Raw genomic sequence first — 19,150 nt, forward strand, 5'->3', positions numbered from 1 at the left:
TAAAGTCAATATTACTGTTACCAGGGTTATTTTGCCTAATGTTACAGCTGAGAGCTGATGTTGGAGAAAAGAGGCATGCTTAAGACTAGTTCATAGCAGAGAGAACAGGCAGAGGAGTCTCTGGTATTTACAGTTCTGTCCCACTCCTCTCCACTAGTTTTCTAGTGCTGAAACAAATTTGGAGACTCCAGATGTGAGGAGATGGGCTGAATAAAGAATTAGTTCATTAGTCTATTACATGCTTATTACAGCACTGGGATTCATGTTGCTGCAGAAAGGATGACATTTTTTTTTTTTTTTTTGCACAGAGAGAAGATTTAATGTGAGCACAGTAGCAGAATCCCCTGTAAAAATAAAACCGCTTAAAACGAGTCCTATTGGGTCAGCCCAAAGGCCTATCTAGGCCAATATTCTGTTCACACAGTGGCCAACCTACTGTCTATAGGAAGCTGTCAAGCAGCACATGAGTGCAGCAGCAAGCACTACGTTACTTGGTTTTGCAAAATTGAATACCAGGAATCTGAATAAAACAGATTATGATTAATGTTCACTTTTAGAAGAACTTTTCAGTTCTTCCAATTGATTCTCCAGTATTTTGATTCTCCTATATATAAAACCCTAGATTTAATGTGTTTAGTGTAAAACTTTGTTTTGCAAAGAAAAGCTAGAACAAAATTGTGCACAGCCATTTTCACAGGATACAGGGGAAACAATTTTTTTTGTTTTTTATTTATATACCGCTATTCCAAAGATCATAGCGGTGAACAGCAAGTAAGCTAATTAGCAAGTAAGCTAATTTGCCCTCAACAGTCTGGGTACTCATTTTAGCGACCTCGGAAGGATGCAAGCCCGAGTCGAGCTTGGGCCCTTTTGCTGGTCTTGAACTCGCAACCTTGTGGTTTTGAGTGAATGGCTGCAGTACAGGCATTTAACCACTGCACCACCAGTAGCTGAGTAGCTCTCCTGTCCTTTTATATAATGGAAATGATATTTATCTGCCCCACACTTTTCAATGAGAGGAGTATTGCGTTCCATAATTACCCAGCAATATCTCACTGAGAATGTTGCATTGGTCTGGAAATAAATTTTCACTCTCATTTTTCCGGAATATTTACCAGTGAGGCAGTGGAATTATTTAAGCCAACTGCTGGCATCAGTTTGGCCTTCTGAAACTGACCATGTTGAAACTATGCCTCTTGGAATATTTGGTGAACAGCCTTTTCTCATCTCTTGTTATGCATTTTCTGCACATTCCTGGATAAAGCAATGTATCTCCCTCCTCACCTCGAACAACTGAGAAAGTGTTCACTTGATTTTGATTTGTAGGCGTTCCCAAAGAGATTGGCCACTAAAACTATGCTTGTATGTAGGCTGCAAAACAATAGACTGTTCTGTGTTCTTAACCATATTAATCCAAATTATTTGCAAATCCAGATATGTCATAGCGTCTGGATAGTAGGCAGACTTTTCATCTTTTGCTAGTGTTTTTTGTATATGTATTTTTAAGATTTGACATAGTAAATACTTTAATTTGTTCTGGGCACTAACGTCTGGCTTGATTGTGTGTAATAAATGAGAAAAGAATTAAAGAGAGCAGAATTGAGTATTTGTCATAATACTGAAACTCTTTCCTTCTTCCTTTAGTTACTGCACTCAAGTACTTAGTAAAGAGGTTGACAGCTGTGTAACAGATCTCTTGAAAGAGTTGGTTCGCTTCCAAGACCGCCTATATCAGAAAGACCCTGTCAAGGCCAAGACAAAACGCAGACTTGTTATGGGACTCCGAGAAGTGTTGAAACATTTGAAACTAAAAAAGTTGAAATGTGTCATAATTTCCCCAAACTGTGAAAAAATTCAGTCAAAAGGTGAGGTTTTGTATGAACGATGTGTCTGATTAAAGTAAACAGATATCAAATCCATCATGGTGCAGTGAAGTGGAGGAAAGAGAGTGCCCTACAGTACATGCTACCTGTTAACAGTCCCCCCATCTCTCTACATTTATGTTACCAGCTGCATTCATAGTTGTGGTCATTGTTCCTTTTTTCTGATGGTTTGTTTTTTTATGGTTTTGTCCCAGGTGGATTGGATGAGACTCTGCATCTCATCATTGACACTGCTTGTGAACAGAATATCCCATTTGTTTTTGCTCTCAATCGCAAAGCTCTTGGGCGCTGTTTGAACAAAGCAGTGCCTGTCAGTGTGGTGGGGATTTTCAGCTACGATGGTGCTCAGGTGAGTTGTATTTAATATGCTGTTTCACCTTCTTCTTTAGTATATGTTTGTATGTAAAACTTAAACTTCATCTTAGATAACTAATGATGTAAGGTGTTGATAACTGTTGTCTGTGAGTTCTGCATCATTAAATGTTAGGAAAATCTGTCTTACTCAACTCCCCTCTGCTCATTGTTAGGGATCTTTCAGAATTAAACCATTTAAGTTCTTAAGCTGAATCTTCTAGGGACCTGCACACATCCAGTCCATAGTCTGGCGCAGATATGATAGTGGAACTGTTGAGTTCCTTTCAGAGCTACAGGCACTTCAGTCAACTGAGCCAAACTGCATGTTACCTGCTATGATGCACTTTTGTGTCTTACCCTCCCCCACGTCTAGTCAGTTTGATCGGCTACAAAATCTGCTGGACAGATAGAAGACAACCAGGCAGTTATCTTATTTGAACATCACTTTTCCAGTAACCTCCCCTAAATGCATTCTTAACTGTTTGTTCTACAAGGTGTGTTAATTAAATTCTTTTAGACGTTCAGGTGAGCAAACTGTCTCAATGCCTACATGCATTTTATTCCTCCCATACCTCTGTATTTCTGTACCCAGCAGTAATGGTGCATCTCGGTACATTAGCATCCATCTGCTGTCTTCTATTGGTGCAACATTTGCATCACCTTATCAAGATGCCAACTTCTGTTTGCCATATTGGTCCTGCTGATCTATGCTGTTGTAGTTGATTGCAGGGCTGGTTCACACAAGCAGTGTTTGTTTTCCTCACATAGTCATATACTTGGATATAGATATGTGGAGAAACTCCAATCCTGAATAAGCCTTCTGCATAGGGACAACTATTATTAGTTTTATGGTAACACTTCCCTTTTTCAAGTCGATGTGAGCAATTCCTGATTAATGTCAGTGTTTTATAACCATCACAGCCTGAGCATTACATGTTTATATTGCATGGTTTCAGATAGCCACTGCAAAGTCTAATGTCTAGTATCTTGCAAGGTTTCATCTCTGTCTTTCTGCTTCCTTGTGTTCCTTGTGTCCCCTCATATTATAGTGTAATTTCCACCAACACCAGTGCTTAGGAGGCTATTAATATTGTTGAATTACAATTCCTGTAATAGCCATTGGCTGTACTAGTGGAGCTGATGGAAGTTGCAGTCCAGTATCTAGTTGGCTGCAGGACTGACCAATTCCATAACTAAGCCTTTGTAGCATAAGACAGAAGTATAATATTTAACTGGTAGATCTGAAAAGCTGATGGGGCAATAACTGGTAGATCTGAAAAGCTGATGGGGCAATAACTGATTGTGCAGAACCTAGGACCTGAAAAGCTGGAGAAAGATAGAAAAGTGAAGTAGAGTGTGCACACTGTAGGCAGCTACTGTACCACTAATGCAGCTATTTGGCTAAATGTGAGACATACCCTATTCAGTGGGTGGGATTGATAAATTCTCTTCAACAAGATTTACTTGGAGAATTCCCATCACAGAAAGCCTGTGATTTCTGATTTCAGGTCTGTGTATTCTCAGTAAATAAAAATACAATGAGCCCTTGGTATCCATGGGGGGGATTCATTTTGGTTCCCCCCCCCATGGATATCAAAACCCACAGATGGTCATGTCCCATTGTTCTGAATGGTGGTGCAGGTGCACCACCATTAGGGATAATGGGACTTTGTTGCCCCAGCTGCCCGAAGCCTGTCTTGCCACTCTGACCAAGGGGGCTGCCTCCTCCTCCTCCTCTTTCCTCCTCCTCCTCTTCATCCCTCGCCGCCATGGTTGCCTCTTCCTTTCTCCTCCCTTCTCTTCTCCCCGCCACCGCAGCCACCTTCCTCCTCCCCCTCTTCCTTCCTCCTCCTCTTCCTCACCGCCACCTCCTTCCCTGTCATCCCCCCATGTGGGTTTGCCGTCCGCAGATCCTGGAATCTATGGGTGGCAAGTCTGTGGACACAGAATGTCGACACTCTGAGATGCTACCTTTTGTCCTTTTAGGAGAAATTGCTGAAAGTTTGACTTAATAACATTCCGAGAACCATCTGTCTTTATGTCATAGGACTATTTTCACAAAATGGTGGAACTGACAATGGAAGCAAGACAGGCCTATAAGGAAATGATTTCGGCATTAGAAAGAGAGTCAGCTGAAGAAGAAAATGGAAGTGACTACACACAGTCAAAAACCCCTGATAGTGAGAACAGCCCACTAGAAACTTTTGTGTTGCCTGCTCCACAATCTGAGGAGGATGTCCCAGATTACAGTGAGTTCCAGAGTATTTTTTTAACGTGGACAGATGTCTGTATCAACCGCATTAGAATATTTCAGCTGTAACGATGTCTTGATATGTACCATTTTAATTTGTCAAATATGGTATTCCTAACCTTGGTCACGAAGAAAAGAACAGTCTCTGTTACTCATTACAGTTTGTGCTGCAGAGTACAGCAACTTTGACCATATACACAAAATATGAGTAGCTTCCCCAGAGAGTCTCCTCAGTCATCAAATCACTGTTCAAAGGCCTGTGTTGGAGCTGTTCAAACCTTATTAGAAATCTATAATATCCAGTCATAAAATAAAAAAAAATACATCCCCCTTGACAGTGAATTAGCCAGAACATTTTTGTCTTGTATTGCTCTGTCTCCAACATTCCATTCTTGGAGAAGATCCTTGATTGTATGGTAGCCCTTGGCTGCAGGGGTTGCTGAATGAGATGTCTTATTTCAATTCATTTTAATGTGGCCTTTGGCATGATTCTGGGTCGGAAACAGCTTTGGGTTGATTGGTAGAGAACCAACACTAGGTATCAGGAAATGGAAGTATTTTCCAGTTGGTTTTTGTTAAACCCCTCAATACTAATGAGTGTTATGATAGGTTCTTGCATAGGCTTGGAAGAGAGTAACATCAACTATTCTCCAAGTGCTGATTGAAATTAACTGGCATTTGGAAATAAGCAAACATCTTAAGCATATAGAGTCTCTTTCCTCCCCCATGGTATAAGTGGTTACCTTCTGTTGGTTAAATTATCTTCAGTTTCCAGCATAAGGAAACTAATTGTACCTCCTTAAAGTCAAGTGTTTAGGGATTTCAATGTCTGACAAAGCAGTTCCTTGCTTTCAGGAGGGAGATGCGTGGGGGAATTTTCTTCCAAGGAGAGTACTTCCAAGGCTGGGGGAGGGGATAATAGGTTTCCACCTCCTATGTTATATATCAGATAGCACTAAAACTTGCAGTGGGCCTTGTATTTATATGTCTGAAAAATAAATGCTATTTTTGGTTGTTTTTTTCCCTAGTTAAAATCTGGAAGCAAAAGCTTGAAGAGGAGTATAAACCTTATATGCTGGAGCTGGAAAAACAGTTAACTGCCGAAATGTTGCCCATGGGTTTTGAAGAGCCTCAGTAAATCAAGACTACCTTCTTTGGCCTTATTTGATTTTTTAAAAATATATGGGTGTGGGTGTATTTATAAATATGTAAATACTAAATTATCTAAAACTAATTACCCAGAGGAAAGGGTGTACAGTAAGTTGTCTAAAAGAAAATGACATGATTGTATTTAGCAGATAATTATACTGAATTACTGATTCTGGACCATTCCCCAGCAACTCACTGTGTACTGGACTAAGGGATGAAATGTCTTCAGCTGCATTCCATCAAAGATTTGCTTTGAGAGGCAGAGTAGTTTGTTAACTATTGGAGTGCCAGACAGTTGCTGACTTACTCAAGGCCAAGCATCTAAACAGCCTGCAAGCAGGCTTTCTGAAACTGCAATGCAATGCAGAATTCATAGTTCCTTTCATAAGATTTGATACTTTGAATGTACTAACTTACACTAGGGGGAATACCGTACGTGGAAAGCATGAGATCGTCTGGCAAGCTGCAGGTCTTTTGCTCAGTGTAAACAGAGCCTTCAGATTGCAGAAAATGGCACTGTTTCATATTCTTCCACTGATAGAGTTGGATTCTTAAAAATAATTGCACACATCTTTTTCTGCCTACTTTACTCATAGAAATAGTTGTGTCTGTCTCCATGTTCATCTTCAACTCCCAGCATGTCCAGTAGTCAAAGATAAGTGGTGTAGTACAAGGTGAGGCCTTTCAATAGGTGGTATTCAACCTACACAAATTGAGGAGTGGGTGGAAGAACATGGGACCTTCTTGTACTTATGTCCAAATCTAATTCTACTAATATATAACTCACTACTTACATATTGGTAGAATTAAATTTGGACATAAATACAAGCTCTGAATAGTAATGCCACATTAGTTAGTGCTGGAGGTAGAGTGTAGCTACTCCAGGGTAGCTTGAAGTGTGGATTAAGAATGAGTCAAGTTAACTGTTTGTAAAACAGCCTGGGAGCCTCTTAGCTAAAAAGCAAAGTATAAATGATTTGAAGAAGTTACATTAAAAGCAAGCCTTTTTCAAACATCAAGCAGAAGGTTTGTGTCAGGTATCATCCCAACTAATGTAAACCAGTGGCCAGCTGTTCATTAAAACTGATGGTTGGTGTTCACAGAAGTAAAAGGCTGGGGCACTTTAGTGTACACTGACTTCTCTTTTACAAGTATAATTTAAATCCTTTGAGCAGTTGTTGAAAGCAGTCCCTATCCCTTCTAAAAAGCAACCAACAATCACTACAAAAGGAAAAATAAGGAAAAAAATTAGATATCTTATGGTGTAATTTTAGATATTATTCATATATCATCGTAAATGACCCAGTTAAATTGAGATTACTGTGCCCTTTGACCAAAAATGCTCCACTTTGGCATAATAGCATTTCTGACCCCTAGTTAACTTGGAAAGGATATGAAGAGTCAACATTGGTCTGGTTTATCATCAAAGCTTTTTGTCAGAGTAGGAGGTCTGATTAAAGCCAGGGGTACCAAATGTTGTGTGGGAGTTTGGCACTCATCTGTTCAGCTGCTCACAGCTTAGCCTTAGCCAGGGCAACTGGGAGAACTGCTGTCATTTGTTGACCGGTTTGTACTGTGTCTTCCCAAACTAGTTCTGTGTCTTCAGTGAATTGGATTTATTTGACAGGTACGAAACAAAGCTGTTTGCAGGACCCTTGCTGTGCCAAAAGATCTTTGCACTAAAATCATAGAAATGCTTTCATTGGAAGTATAGCGGACCCTTAATTTCAGAGAGAGAGAAAAAGCTTTTTGCTTATGTTATATCATGTATGCTGTATGGAAGTTCCAGATTTTCAAAATTTAAACTTTGCATTCCAGCCATTCTTGTGATTCAGTAATTCTGGAACATTTCTCATCAACATAAATTTATCAGGTGCTGGTTACCCTTTTCCTAGATTGGTTTTGCTTTTACATATGAGTTAAAGCTAGAATATCCACTTTCATCCACGAAGTACCAACTGAAGGGACTGCATGTATTGCTGATCGTAGTATAGAAGGTGCAGAAAATCTGTATAAAGGTTCTGTACAATCTGTGTCTTCTTTTGACCTTAAGTTCGCCACGTTGAAAAGCCTGTGTTCTTTGTTCAGCAATGATGGTACAATAATATGTGTCAGCTGAGTGGTATTCTGTATCCCCAATATGATAACTCTGTACCCAAATACTTCAGTGTCATATTACAACACGATCAAGTAAGGTACTCTAGGAACTTGTTTTGCCAGTTAATCAATATGTTACTCAAGAGCACTGACCCAGCTTAACAGAATATCGTCACAGTACTGGTTCTGATTATTGCCTTTTCGGTCAGCAATAGTGTGTCTTGGTGGAATTAATTGTCTCCAGTTTTCATATATGCTTTTGAAAAAATGGTTTGTCGAATAAGACATGTGCTCCAGAGGTAAAGAACTGTTAGTGTTTAGTATGAGTCAGTACATCCTCTACTTCAAGAATAGCAATAATTTAAGCAAGATAATTTTACAGGCAGAAAAAGAGAAGCATATTGACTGGGGAATGTCTAGCCCTGACATAACTATTTTGCTGCCTTTGCAGATTCACTCATATAGCACTGTATTTTTATTCCTGTCTATTTGCAGCAGGCAGAGTGAGTTAACACCATGAGAATCCAGGATGCCTGCCATCTGCTCTATAACAGTTCTGTGGATTCTGACCCCATTTTCACTGGACAAGCTATTGTGTTGTTAAATCAAGAAAATCAAAAAGTAAAGCAAATCCTTTTCCGTTTTGTACTAATCAGTTGATGAATTTATTTAGCTCTATGGCTGTACTCTAGTAATTTATACAAAGACAATCAAAGCTGTTCATCCATCATGAACTTGTTCAAGAAGAGTAGAATAGGGGGCCTAAACTTTTTCAAACAGGTCTGCCATACCCCTAGTACCACATAATGACTTTTCCAGGACTCCCTGTTGATATATCAAAATCTGAAAATGCTCAAGTCCCATTTTATACAGTGACATAGTAAAATGGTGTCCCTTATATAAAACGGCAAAATCAAGGTTCACTTTTTTTCAAAAAAAGATCTGACTTCTTCAAGTTGTGGATGATTGACTCTGTGGGTGGTTGAATCCGTGGATACACAGGGCTGATCGTACAGTACATTTCCACTATTTGCATGCTCTGGTTTGCATCTTTTTATATCTTTTAGATCTTCTATAAAACTCCAGTGTTTTAGAATGGAAGCTAGTTGACCAAACCTTTTGAGATTTCAGGATGACTCTAATGCAGCTATGAAACCTCTCCTGCCAAAATGGCTTCCTTATTAGAAACAGCAACTCATTCAAAGCTTCATTTACTTCAAGATATATTGTAGAAACTAACAGACGTAGGTTTCTTTCAGTCTCTCTTTCACTGCTTAGAAGTAACCATTCAGTACAGGCTTTTAATAAATGTAGTCAGTGATGCAATTAATTCCATGCACTGTATAACAGGCCAAACACTCATCAGTTAGTCTCTTATAACAGGCTAAGCCTGAAGTTGGTGTTCATGGCATTTATAAACATCAGATGAACTGGCAATATAAACCTTTTAGTAGTCATTCTTCCCCTCCCCCTCACAATAGTAAAAATTGAAAAGAATAGCAATGTTTGAATACATTGTTCAGTTTCATTGGCAAAGGAGCAGTATTTTTCAAAGCAGTGATAAGAATGTTTTCAGCTGCCAACTTCACCCAAGTCCTCTGATCAGAGTGTTGTTGAATAGCTGCAGTGCAATCTTTTTTGTATGTGACAAGCTATATTTCAGAAATTTTCCAGGCCTTTTCAGCCACTATTTCTTGATTTTCCTTTCTTGTTGCAGCTTTCCTATAGAAAGACAAACCAGAAAAGACATTTTTATTTCCCTGTATCAGTAGCCTATGCTCAGCCTGACTTTCCATAACTCACTGATTATTAATTTAAAAAGCAAAAGGGTTTGCACAGTCTCCTGAAACTTGCATTAGGGAAATATACTGACATCTGATGTGCCACAACAAGTGACAATTAGTTATAGTTTGCTCACAAGGGAAGGGAGTGGGATAGATTTATTTTTCTGCTGTAATGTAAAGTAATGGTTTTACAATGAGCGCTGTCTCATTGTAACTTTACGTTTCCAAAAAGCTGTGGGAGAAAATGGAGCTTCCAATGGCATGCATTCTAAAATGAAACTGACCTGATCAGACTCTGCCATGGGCCTTTCGGTTAGCACTAGATGCATGCTAAAATAAGCAGCCCAAGAGAAGGCTTATATTATGAACTGGCAGGCTTGCCTTCAGGAAAACACCCTGAAAGGTTTGCCTTAGGGTTGCCAATAAGTGCACACAACAACAAAACATGAGGCGAAGCATTCCCCATCCACCTATCCAGCAAGCTGTACCAGTGTATGTCAAGTGGCCAGAACTCAGAAGCCAACTGCTTTATTTGCAGGCAGTTTTGGATGCTTTCAGCTAGTTTTGGGGCCAGCAATTAGCCTGATTTGTTTCAAAGGACATCTGGGGGGCTCTGTCACACTTAGGGGTTCCAAGGGCTGCTTGCAACCAGTAGGTTACAAGTTGTCCATCCCTGACTTAGATTAACTGTTTTGCATCAAGCACAACAGTAGCTTAATGTTTCTCCACAGTATTTATATATCCTGAAACATTTTAAGGAACTTGGGGGTTGGACAAAAACTTTTTCCTGCCAAAACTTCATGAAAGTTTCACAAAAACACACACAAATTCCTTCATATAATCTCCCAAAACATTTGGATTGTGTCAAAAGCAGGCATAAACTGCAAAACTCTCACCTCTATTATTTTCCCCCAAAGCCATTTTTTTCATCTGGGAAATGAATAATGCTGAATATTCTTTTCATCCTACCCTTTAGTGAGAGTGGTCTTTGACTATGCTGGCTAGAGAATTTGGGGAGTTGTAGTCTAGTGACATCTCCAGTGTCTGAGTGCATGAGATTGGAGTTTGTGACCAGATATGGGAGACTGAAATTTACTCTGGTATAGGTCAGCCAATGGCAACAGTGGTGATTGACAAGCCCAGAACATCCCAGATCTCTTGTGATGAATTTGTGGGGCAGTGTAACCTTTTAGCTTAAGAGCTTGCATTGCAACAGTTTGGTCGACATGAACTGCCTCTTCAGGCAGCTGTCCAAAAAGGGAGCTGCCTGGATTCTCCTAATGGAACAAAAGAGATGGTTGCACATACGCTTGTGCCATGTCACCTACCCAGGTCTTTTTCCAGCTCTCCATCATTTTGTCATGTTCAGTGACAACACTTCTCCAGCTAGCTAATTCTCTTGACCAGCTTTCCTGATAGTTACTACCTGGAAATAATAAGCAGCAGGAATATTATCAAATATGGAATGTTCAACCAATATCTTTCTTTTAAAAATAATCTTTTATTTTGAGAACTGACTCTTCTGCCCTCTGCTGAGGTTAAACTTAAGATTCAGTAGCAAACAGAGGGGGAAAAATAAGAATTTACTTGAGAAATTTGCCACATGCACACAGATGCAGCCCCTTCTTGTATGATTTCTAAACCTTTTGGAGATGATTTACACAGGAAAAAAAGGAACAGGAACATTAGGACCAAAGCTAACGTTAAAGAGGGCAGGTGTTCTAGAAATTACAGTCCAATTTTTTTTTAATTAAGACTGATAATACTTTCAGATGTTCACAGCTGCATCATGTGCAATTGTCTGGTTCAGAATTTTTCCATATTTTCCATGTTTGAACTGCAATTGCCATTTTTTCTTCCAGTTTTCCTTTACTCAGCATCTATTTGCCCTTCTACTTTAACCACAGTTGATAATTTTTGCATGGACATGAATGTGTTTGTGTCAACACGAATCAACATTTTTACTATTGGTCATCTGTACCTTCCCAAACAACACCCCTTTTTATGATCAAAGAACAGCTAAACCAGCAAACGAGATTTTCTTTGTGTGGTATTCCTATTCTGCATTGGAAAAAAGGCAACATAGCATTATGCCTCTACCTTCAACAGTGATGTAAGATGTAGAAGTTTTGTTTCCAGATTTTGAGACCACCAGGCAGCAGTATTCTGAATCTTGAGTGATAGCATCTTTCACCCAGCTTAGAATATGTTGTCGTCCATCAGACAGTACATAGCTCTGCTCATTTACACAAGCTTCCATTTTCTGCCCATTCTTTTTCCATACAAAATGTGCATCTCGGGGCCCTGTGGGGAAAAGAACATGGCCAATGAATGATATTAAATGCAGAATTATATTACAAAGTCTCTTTAAAGCAGGGGAGAGGATATGTTGGGCCACAACTCCCACCAGCTCTCAGCAGCAGAGGGGTGCAAGTAGTTCATCTTCAACACCTTTGGAATTCATGCATGTGAAATTAAAGGTTGCTGGGAAGTGGAAGAAGAATAAATACATCCACAAAGGAAGCTGTTGGATCAGGTCCATTGCTTTACAGTTCCAAAGGCAACACAGTCTCAATATTTTTTCCAAGCGTCAGTGCACTTGGAAGCCAGTCAAGAAATATAATTCACACAGTTCGCTCTCCAAACAGGCGACCCAAAAGAAACAATCTGTTCTGATACAGCCAGCAGATAACTCCAGCAACCTGTAGCTTCCCAAGCAGTGTCATCCGGATGGGCGACAGTGAGGTGTGACTGAACAAATGTTAGCTGTGCTGCTTTGCTCTTTTCCCATGAAAGCATCAGGCAAGATCCAGGAAGTTGGGTTTCCACTCCATCCTCTTTGAGCACAAAGTATGGACTGAACAGCAACCAAAAACTGGGAGGTGGGAGAATCTCAGTTGACGATTTGCTTGATTGAACTTCCCTTGTGAACTTTTTGGGAAGATATTTTTTTAACAAAATAAAAGGCATATTTTATTTTGTATATATTTTTTAAATTCATGCCATTTCTTTTTTGAGTGTGAATATCTACTATATCCTTCCTTTGATCCATTGGTGCCTGAAGGGATGGGTATGGATTACAGTTTGTTTTTAAAATATTGATTCTACTGACTTTGAGCCATTAAAATTCCCTGCATTCCTTGCAGCGGCTTTTTGTTCACCCCAAATGAAGAAGCCAATCAACCTGTGTATTTGGTTTTTTTCCTTGAATGTTGAACCTGCTTCTGTCCATTGGTTTGAGAAGGGAAAGCAAGTTTCTAAATCATAGCAGCTAAATTTAAAAAAAAAATACTCCATTTACATTCCCGATGGCACAAATCTTTCCATGTTGCTTATTTCAAAATTTTCAGTGGTTTAATGGAGCTATGATTCTCTCTTCAGCAGAAACACACGCCCTCTCTATGGCAAAACAGAATTATTACAAATCATTGATCTCTGCCAATGAGAGGCGCCCGCAGCGTTTGTTCTCCACCTTCAACACTTTACTTAAACCTCCCTCTCCTCCTGTCTCTTCATCATTCTCTCCCAATGACTTTGCTAACTATTTCATCTCTAAGATTACCACTATTCGCTCTGAGATAGTCCCTCCTGATTCTTCTTCTGCTCTTAATCTTCTATCGCCTTCGCCTAACAAATTTTCTGTCTTTCCGCCTGCCTCTTTGGATGAACTCTCTACACTTCTGAACTCTTCCAAACCTGCTACCTGTCCTCTTGATCCTATTCCTACTCGTCTTCTAATCTCTATAGCTCCCTCCTTTCTGCCCTCGCTCCTCCATATCTTCAATCTCTCTCTCTCTACAGGCTCCTTCCCCTCGGACTTCAAACATGCTCTCATTTCCCCAATTCTGAAAAAACCTTCTCTTGACCCCTCCTCTTTGTCTAGCTATCGTCCGATTTCTCTTCTCCCCTTTCTTTCTAAGGTTTTGGAACGGGTTGTCTATTCGCGCTGTCTTGAGTTTCTTGAAGCCAATTCCATCCTTGATCCCTTTCAGTCTGGTTTCCGCCCAAGGCATTCTACAGAGACAGCTCTCACTAAGATCTCGAATGACCTTTTACAGGCCAAGGCTAATGGCCTTTACTCTGTTCTCATTCTTCTCGATCTGTCTGCAGCCTTTGACACTGTTGATCACTGTCTTCTAGTTGACATACTCTCTGACCTTGGGTTCTCAGACTCTGTTCTCGACTGGTTTAGATCTTACTTGTCTGGCAGATCTTTTGCAGTAGTTGCAGGGGGTCAGACTTCTTCTCCTGTTCCCTTATCTGTTGGAGTTCCCCAGGGCTCTGTTCTGGGTCCCCTTCTGTTTTCTCTCTACACACTGTCCTTAGGAAAACTCATCAGCTCTTTTGGTTTTTCCTACCATCTGTATGCCGATGACACCCAGCTGTATCTTTCTGCCCCTGACCTTTCTCCAAGGCTTGAACAGCAAGTCTCATCTTGCCTTACAGCTGTCTCACAGTGGATGCGCCATCGGCATTTGAAGCTCAACATGTCCAAGACGGAGCTTCTTGTCTTTCCTCCTAAGCCCAACCTTCAACACTCCTTTTCTGTCTCTGTGGACAACATTTCCATTCAACCAGTCCAGCAAGCCCGCAGTCTTGGCTTTATCTTTGACTCTTCTCTGTCGTGTATCCCTCAGATCCAGACCACAGCCAAGGCTTGTAGATTCTTTTTGTACAATATTGCCAAAATCCGACCATATCTCTCCGCCTCTACTGCCAAGATCCTGGTCCATGCCCTAGTGATCTCACGACTTGATTACTGTAATGTCCTCCTGGCTGGGCTTCCTTTTTCTCACCTCCGTCCTTTAATCTCTGTCCAGCATTCAGCTGCACGCATTATCACTTCCACCCACCGCTCTGACCACATCTCTCCTGTGTTGGCATCCCTTCACTGGCTCCCTCTCCCTTTCCGCATTCAGTATAAGCTCCTGCTGTCGACATTCAAAGCCCTCCATGGACTGGCCCCTCCTTACTTATCAGACCTTCTTTCTCCTCACCTTCCCACCAGGGCCCTCCGTTCTGGTAGTCAAGGGTTCCTGTCTCAGCCCAGGATTTCCTCTGCCCCAACTAGGATTCGCCCCTTTTTACTTGCTGCCCCTCACTCCTGGAACCTTCTTCCTCCACAAGCAAGAGCCATCACTTCATTAACCAGCTTCAAAACGGAGTTGAAAACCATCCTATTCAGAGAAGCCTTCCCAGGCATCGCATAATTATCGCTTACTATCTGATGTTCTGTTGTTGGCTGTTTATCGATCCATTTCCTGTATTGCTATGTACTGTATATGCATTATCCTACTTGTGAGTATGTATTTTCCCTGGATAATGATTAACCTTCCATTTTGAAGCCATGCCCTCCCTTCAGTCCATCTGCCTTGGTCCAGGCCTCGGAGGTTGAGAGGAACTGCTGGACCTCTTACCCTTTCCCGTCACCACTCCCTTCTCCTTCTGTGTTATGTCTTTTTAGATTGTAAGCCTGAGGGCAGGGAACCGTCTAACTAAAAGGATTGCATGTACAGCGCTGTGTAAATTTACAGCGCTTCATAAATAAAGGTTAATAATAATAATAATAAAAACAGGGACTAAGCCCATTCTGTCCTTTTTAAACCCCACAGTGTTCAGTGCTGTAGAAGTCCTGTTCTGTTGCAGATCAGCACATGGGCCCCAAGGGAGGGGAAAAAACACTCACTTCTCTGATGTAGATGTCCTGCTGGGGGCAGAGGAAAAGAAATTCCAGGGGGGGATGTGATACATCCTGGGCAGACCAGGAGAATCTTTGGGTCCAAAGGATCCCCTCACAGGTTCACAGTAAGACAGGAGAACTAAACCAGTTCTTGAGCTGCCACAGTAATTTTCCTTCCCACTGGTATCAATGGGAGGAGTGACTGAGGAAGGGGAAGATACTGATGATAGACATGGAGAGTACAGATATTATTATGGTTAGGAGAAGAGGAGAAAAAGAAGAAAACGATCCCCCATGCTTAAGGCAAGGCCCTGGGTGTCATAAGCAAACATGGGGCTTCCTCTCTTGCAGATTCTCCACATTCGCTGACTTCTCTTTTAAGACTGTACTTCTTTGGACTTTTCTCTGGGAGTGAGGCTGCTGCCGCACTGCAGAATTAATGCAGTTTGATACCATTTTAACTGTCTGGGACTCTGGGATTTGTAGTTTGTTGTGGCATCAGAGCTCTCTGACAGAGAAAGCTAAATATTGTACAAAACTACCAATCCCAGAATTCCATAGTATTGACCCATAGCAGTGTCAAACTGCATTAATTCTGCAGTGCAGATGCAGCCTAAGACTCTTTGAGCACTGTGGGACTGAACTTGTGAACACACAAAGAAGATATGGAAGACTTAATCTAATCCAACCTTTTCTTCTACAACCAGGCCAACAGCTGCCTTCTGGGAAGTAGGGCACAAAGGCAACAACTGTCCCCCAATGTTGGTCCCTAGCAGTTGGCACTCTGCATGCGATCTCTTGAATGTGAGGATCTCATATAGGGTTGTTTTTACTTGGGCATATTTCAGCTACATTGCCTTGCAAAGTACTGTTTGCATCTGTTTTTAAGTAGGTAAAATATAAAGGATTTGTGCAGGAGGGGGGAGGAGGCACCTGAATTTTGTGCTTTTAGCAGTGGTTTGAGCTGATAGTTAAAGATGGCCAGCTTGAGTATAACTATCATGTATCTGAAGCAAAGCACTCATAAAGAACCACTTGCCATAAGATGCTGTTATTAGGAGCAATTCCCCATATATTTAGGACTTGTTAAATTGTAACACATACTAAATTGACAATCCCATTGAACTCTGAGGATTGCTGTGGTCTCTATACTTCCCCAAGGTAGACTCAAAACATTTTTAGATACTTACTTCCATACATATCCACTCCGTACGGATGCTTGTAGGATAAAAAAAAACCCAAAAAGTTACAGAAGGCAGGAATCAAAATACACATAAATGGATGAGCATACTTGTAGAAATAAGTCAAAAGAAACAGACTTGGAGGAATACTTGGAGCAGCAGGTTCCATGTCAGTGGTTTTAGCCTGGATTTTACAGGAGCCATGTAAAATACTGAACCCATTTTGGACAAAGGGTTCAGGACCTTGGATGATCACTCCTTTCAAATCGAGGCTAAAAATTGGAGTGGATTTTCTGTTCTAATGACATGGAAGCCACCAACCATGGTTGTCTTATAGACCATCTAGTTCAACTCCCTTTTTACTGCAAGAAATACAGAATTTGAGTATGCCCAACAGATGTGTGTCCAGCCTCTGCTTAAACACCTCCAGTGAGAGGTGAGCATCCTATTCCTTTAGGTGACTGGTTCCATGGTCGACTTGTTTTTTTCCATCAATAATTCTCTCCCAATTTTCTAATTAAGCTTGCCTTATCTTCAGGGGGGAAAATCCTGAACACATCCATCATTTTCTGAAGTACATGTGTACCCTTTTATAGCCAGATCCGGACCGCGGCAACCGCATGCTGTGGCCTCAATCTGGCCTTTGCAGGGCACAAAAAAGAGCATCAAAGGCAGCTCCTTTTTGCATTCTGCAAATGGTGCGATAGTTGTGGCACTACGGCTTTACAGCGCTCCTTTGGTGTTGCGTTGTGTGGATATAGCGCCAGAGGATGCTATGCCCCAACTCCGCCCCCAACCTGGCCAAAGATGCTGGTGTGCACAGTCCCTTGGAGTAGCTACCAGTTCTAAGCAGTTTCCAGGTAGCACTTAACTTTCCATCAAGCAGCTCATAAGAACTGCATGCACTTCTAAATTCTCATTCAGCAAATCCATTCTTGCTGCATCCGCACTGCAGAAATAATACAATTTGACACCACTTTAACTGCCATGACTCAATGCTATGGAATTCGGGAACTCTGCTGCAGTTCTGGGAACTCTGTCAGTGGTGCTGCAACAGACTATAGTTCCCAGAATTCCATAGCATTGAGCCATGGCAGTTAAAGTGCTGTCAAATTGTATTATTTCTGCAGTGATGATGCAGCCTCTTTTCGATTTAGACTGGTGCTTGGAAAGATTTTTGAACCGCAGCACTCGGAATCCTCATCTGCATGGCTGTGGCTGTGCTGGCTGGAGGATTCTGGGAGGTGTGATCCACAAAAAGAAACTTTCCCACTCTGTTTACAAAAGGGAACAACATATTAAATCATGCTACCCTGAAGAAATGATGCTATGAGTGTAGTTTTCTTTTGTAAACTCAAACTATAAGGAAGTAACTTATCTTCATAAAAGAAAACCTCAGCCGGGTAGGCAACACTGAATCACTTAACAAGGGTTTGCAAGCCAGAATAATCATGATGCAGCTATACCATCTTTCAATTTAATTTACTTCCTGTCCTATTTCTGGAGCTAATCTGGTTTCAATTTAGATGAAGTCTTCCTGAAGGTCACTGAAAATAAGATTATCAAGGATGGAAATCAAGCTGAGAGATGTGAGCAGCAGCAAGGTAGGAGGGCAAGGTAAATTGCCAGGAAGAACAAAGAGCTCAGAGTTGCGTCTGAGTCCCGGAAGCCACACTTTGGTATATATTCAGTGACATTGACTTTGATCACCGCTAGGCCAGCATATAGAATGAAGGTGCTTCAGATCAGAATGAAAATTGATTTGGAACCAATTTGATGAAAATAGCTCAACTTCTTTACCCAACCCAGTTTATCAAGGGGAATACTTCTATCTATGCAGCATAAATGTCTTTTTCCCCTAAGAGAAAAGGATCTGGGGAGAATGACATCAGGAAAAATGAATCCAAAACACATGTCTGACACTAGTCAAATTTCACCACAGGAAAATGAAAGCCATATCTGCAGTAATGTGTATTCCAGGGGTAGGAATCATGTGGTCCTCCAGAAGTTGGACTGCAACTCACCAACACTTCTTGCTATTAGCTGTGCTAGCTAGGGTTGATGGGAGTTGCAATCTAGCAACATTGGGAGGACTGTGTGATTCCCCCAGCTTTGTTTTGTGAACTGACTAAACTGGGACCAACAAGAATTCTGTAATTATGTAGGTTTGAATACCCAGTTATAGTCATTTGCTATGGATTATTCCAGCCTGAGCAGGAGGAGAAGGCCACACTCCTGCATGGTGCAACAGAGCAGAGGGCGTTTTCAGGCAGAATTATGTTAAACTGAGCCATTTATCATACCCAGACCTACTCTACAGCACCTGAAGCACTCCTCATGTTCATTCTGTGGCCAGTAGACAGTAGGGTTGGGTGGGGGAAGAATCTCAGAAGCTTCTGGCTATGTCCCTATAGCAAAATCTGGAACAATTACATCATCTGCAAAGATCCTCCAGAGGTTTCAGCAGTTGAGGCAATCATTTCACATCTGACTATGGAGATATAGCCAGATGCTTCTATGATTCCCCACCCCCCTTCTACTAAGAGTAACCATGGGAAGGTGCTGTATACCGTAGTAGGTTGGGGGGGGGTGCTTTGGTCATTGCAGAGGGAGGAAGATAATACCAACCTCCATGTGTGTGTGTGTGTGTGTGTGTGTGTGTATAAAGATTAACATATGCATAAGGTTAAACTATGGTGGTTTACAGACCGCCAAATAGTACGTATACAATACGTACTAGGGTTAGGAAGGGGCGGTGCTTCCGCACCCCC

The 19,150-nt window shown here is 41.2% G+C and overlaps 2 protein-coding genes across 5 annotated transcripts in view; one reads left to right on the plus strand and one right to left on the minus strand.

Moving 5' to 3' along the window:
• SECISBP2 (SECIS binding protein 2) overlaps positions 1-8,386 on the plus strand; it is a 39,921-nt gene extending 31,535 nt beyond the window's left edge. For all 3 annotated transcript variants that reach the window (XM_042455769.1, XM_042455771.1, XM_042455772.1), the window contains exons 15-19: positions 1,645-1,865; positions 2,078-2,232; positions 4,285-4,486; positions 5,517-5,622; positions 8,230-8,386. In XM_042455769.1, the coding sequence (XP_042311703.1) occupies positions 1,645-1,865; positions 2,078-2,232; positions 4,285-4,486; positions 5,517-5,622; positions 8,230-8,254 (709 nt within the window). In that variant the 3' untranslated portion in view covers positions 8,255-8,386. The remainder of the gene's footprint in view (positions 1-1,644; positions 1,866-2,077; positions 2,233-4,284; positions 4,487-5,516; positions 5,623-8,229) is intronic.
• Positions 8,387-8,436: 50 nt separating this feature from the next.
• The window catches only part of SEMA4D (semaphorin 4D), a 143,619-nt gene continuing 132,905 nt past the window's right edge, over positions 8,437-19,150 (minus strand). Inside the window, exons 17-19 of one of the 2 annotated variants that reach the window (XM_042455768.1) lie at positions 11,619-11,822; positions 10,847-10,944; positions 8,437-9,456 (exon numbers count right to left, since the gene is read on the minus strand). In XM_042455768.1, the coding sequence (XP_042311702.1) occupies positions 9,415-9,456; positions 10,847-10,944; positions 11,619-11,822 (344 nt within the window). In that variant the 3' untranslated portion in view covers positions 8,437-9,414. The remainder of the gene's footprint in view (positions 9,457-10,846; positions 10,945-11,618; positions 11,823-19,150) is intronic. The other variant, XM_042455766.1, reaches the window with a different exon arrangement.

The sequence above is a fragment of the Sceloporus undulatus genome, chromosome 2 (genome assembly GCF_019175285.1).
Source record: "Sceloporus undulatus isolate JIND9_A2432 ecotype Alabama chromosome 2, SceUnd_v1.1, whole genome shotgun sequence".
Lineage (NCBI taxonomy): Eukaryota > Metazoa > Chordata > Lepidosauria > Squamata > Phrynosomatidae > Sceloporus > Sceloporus undulatus.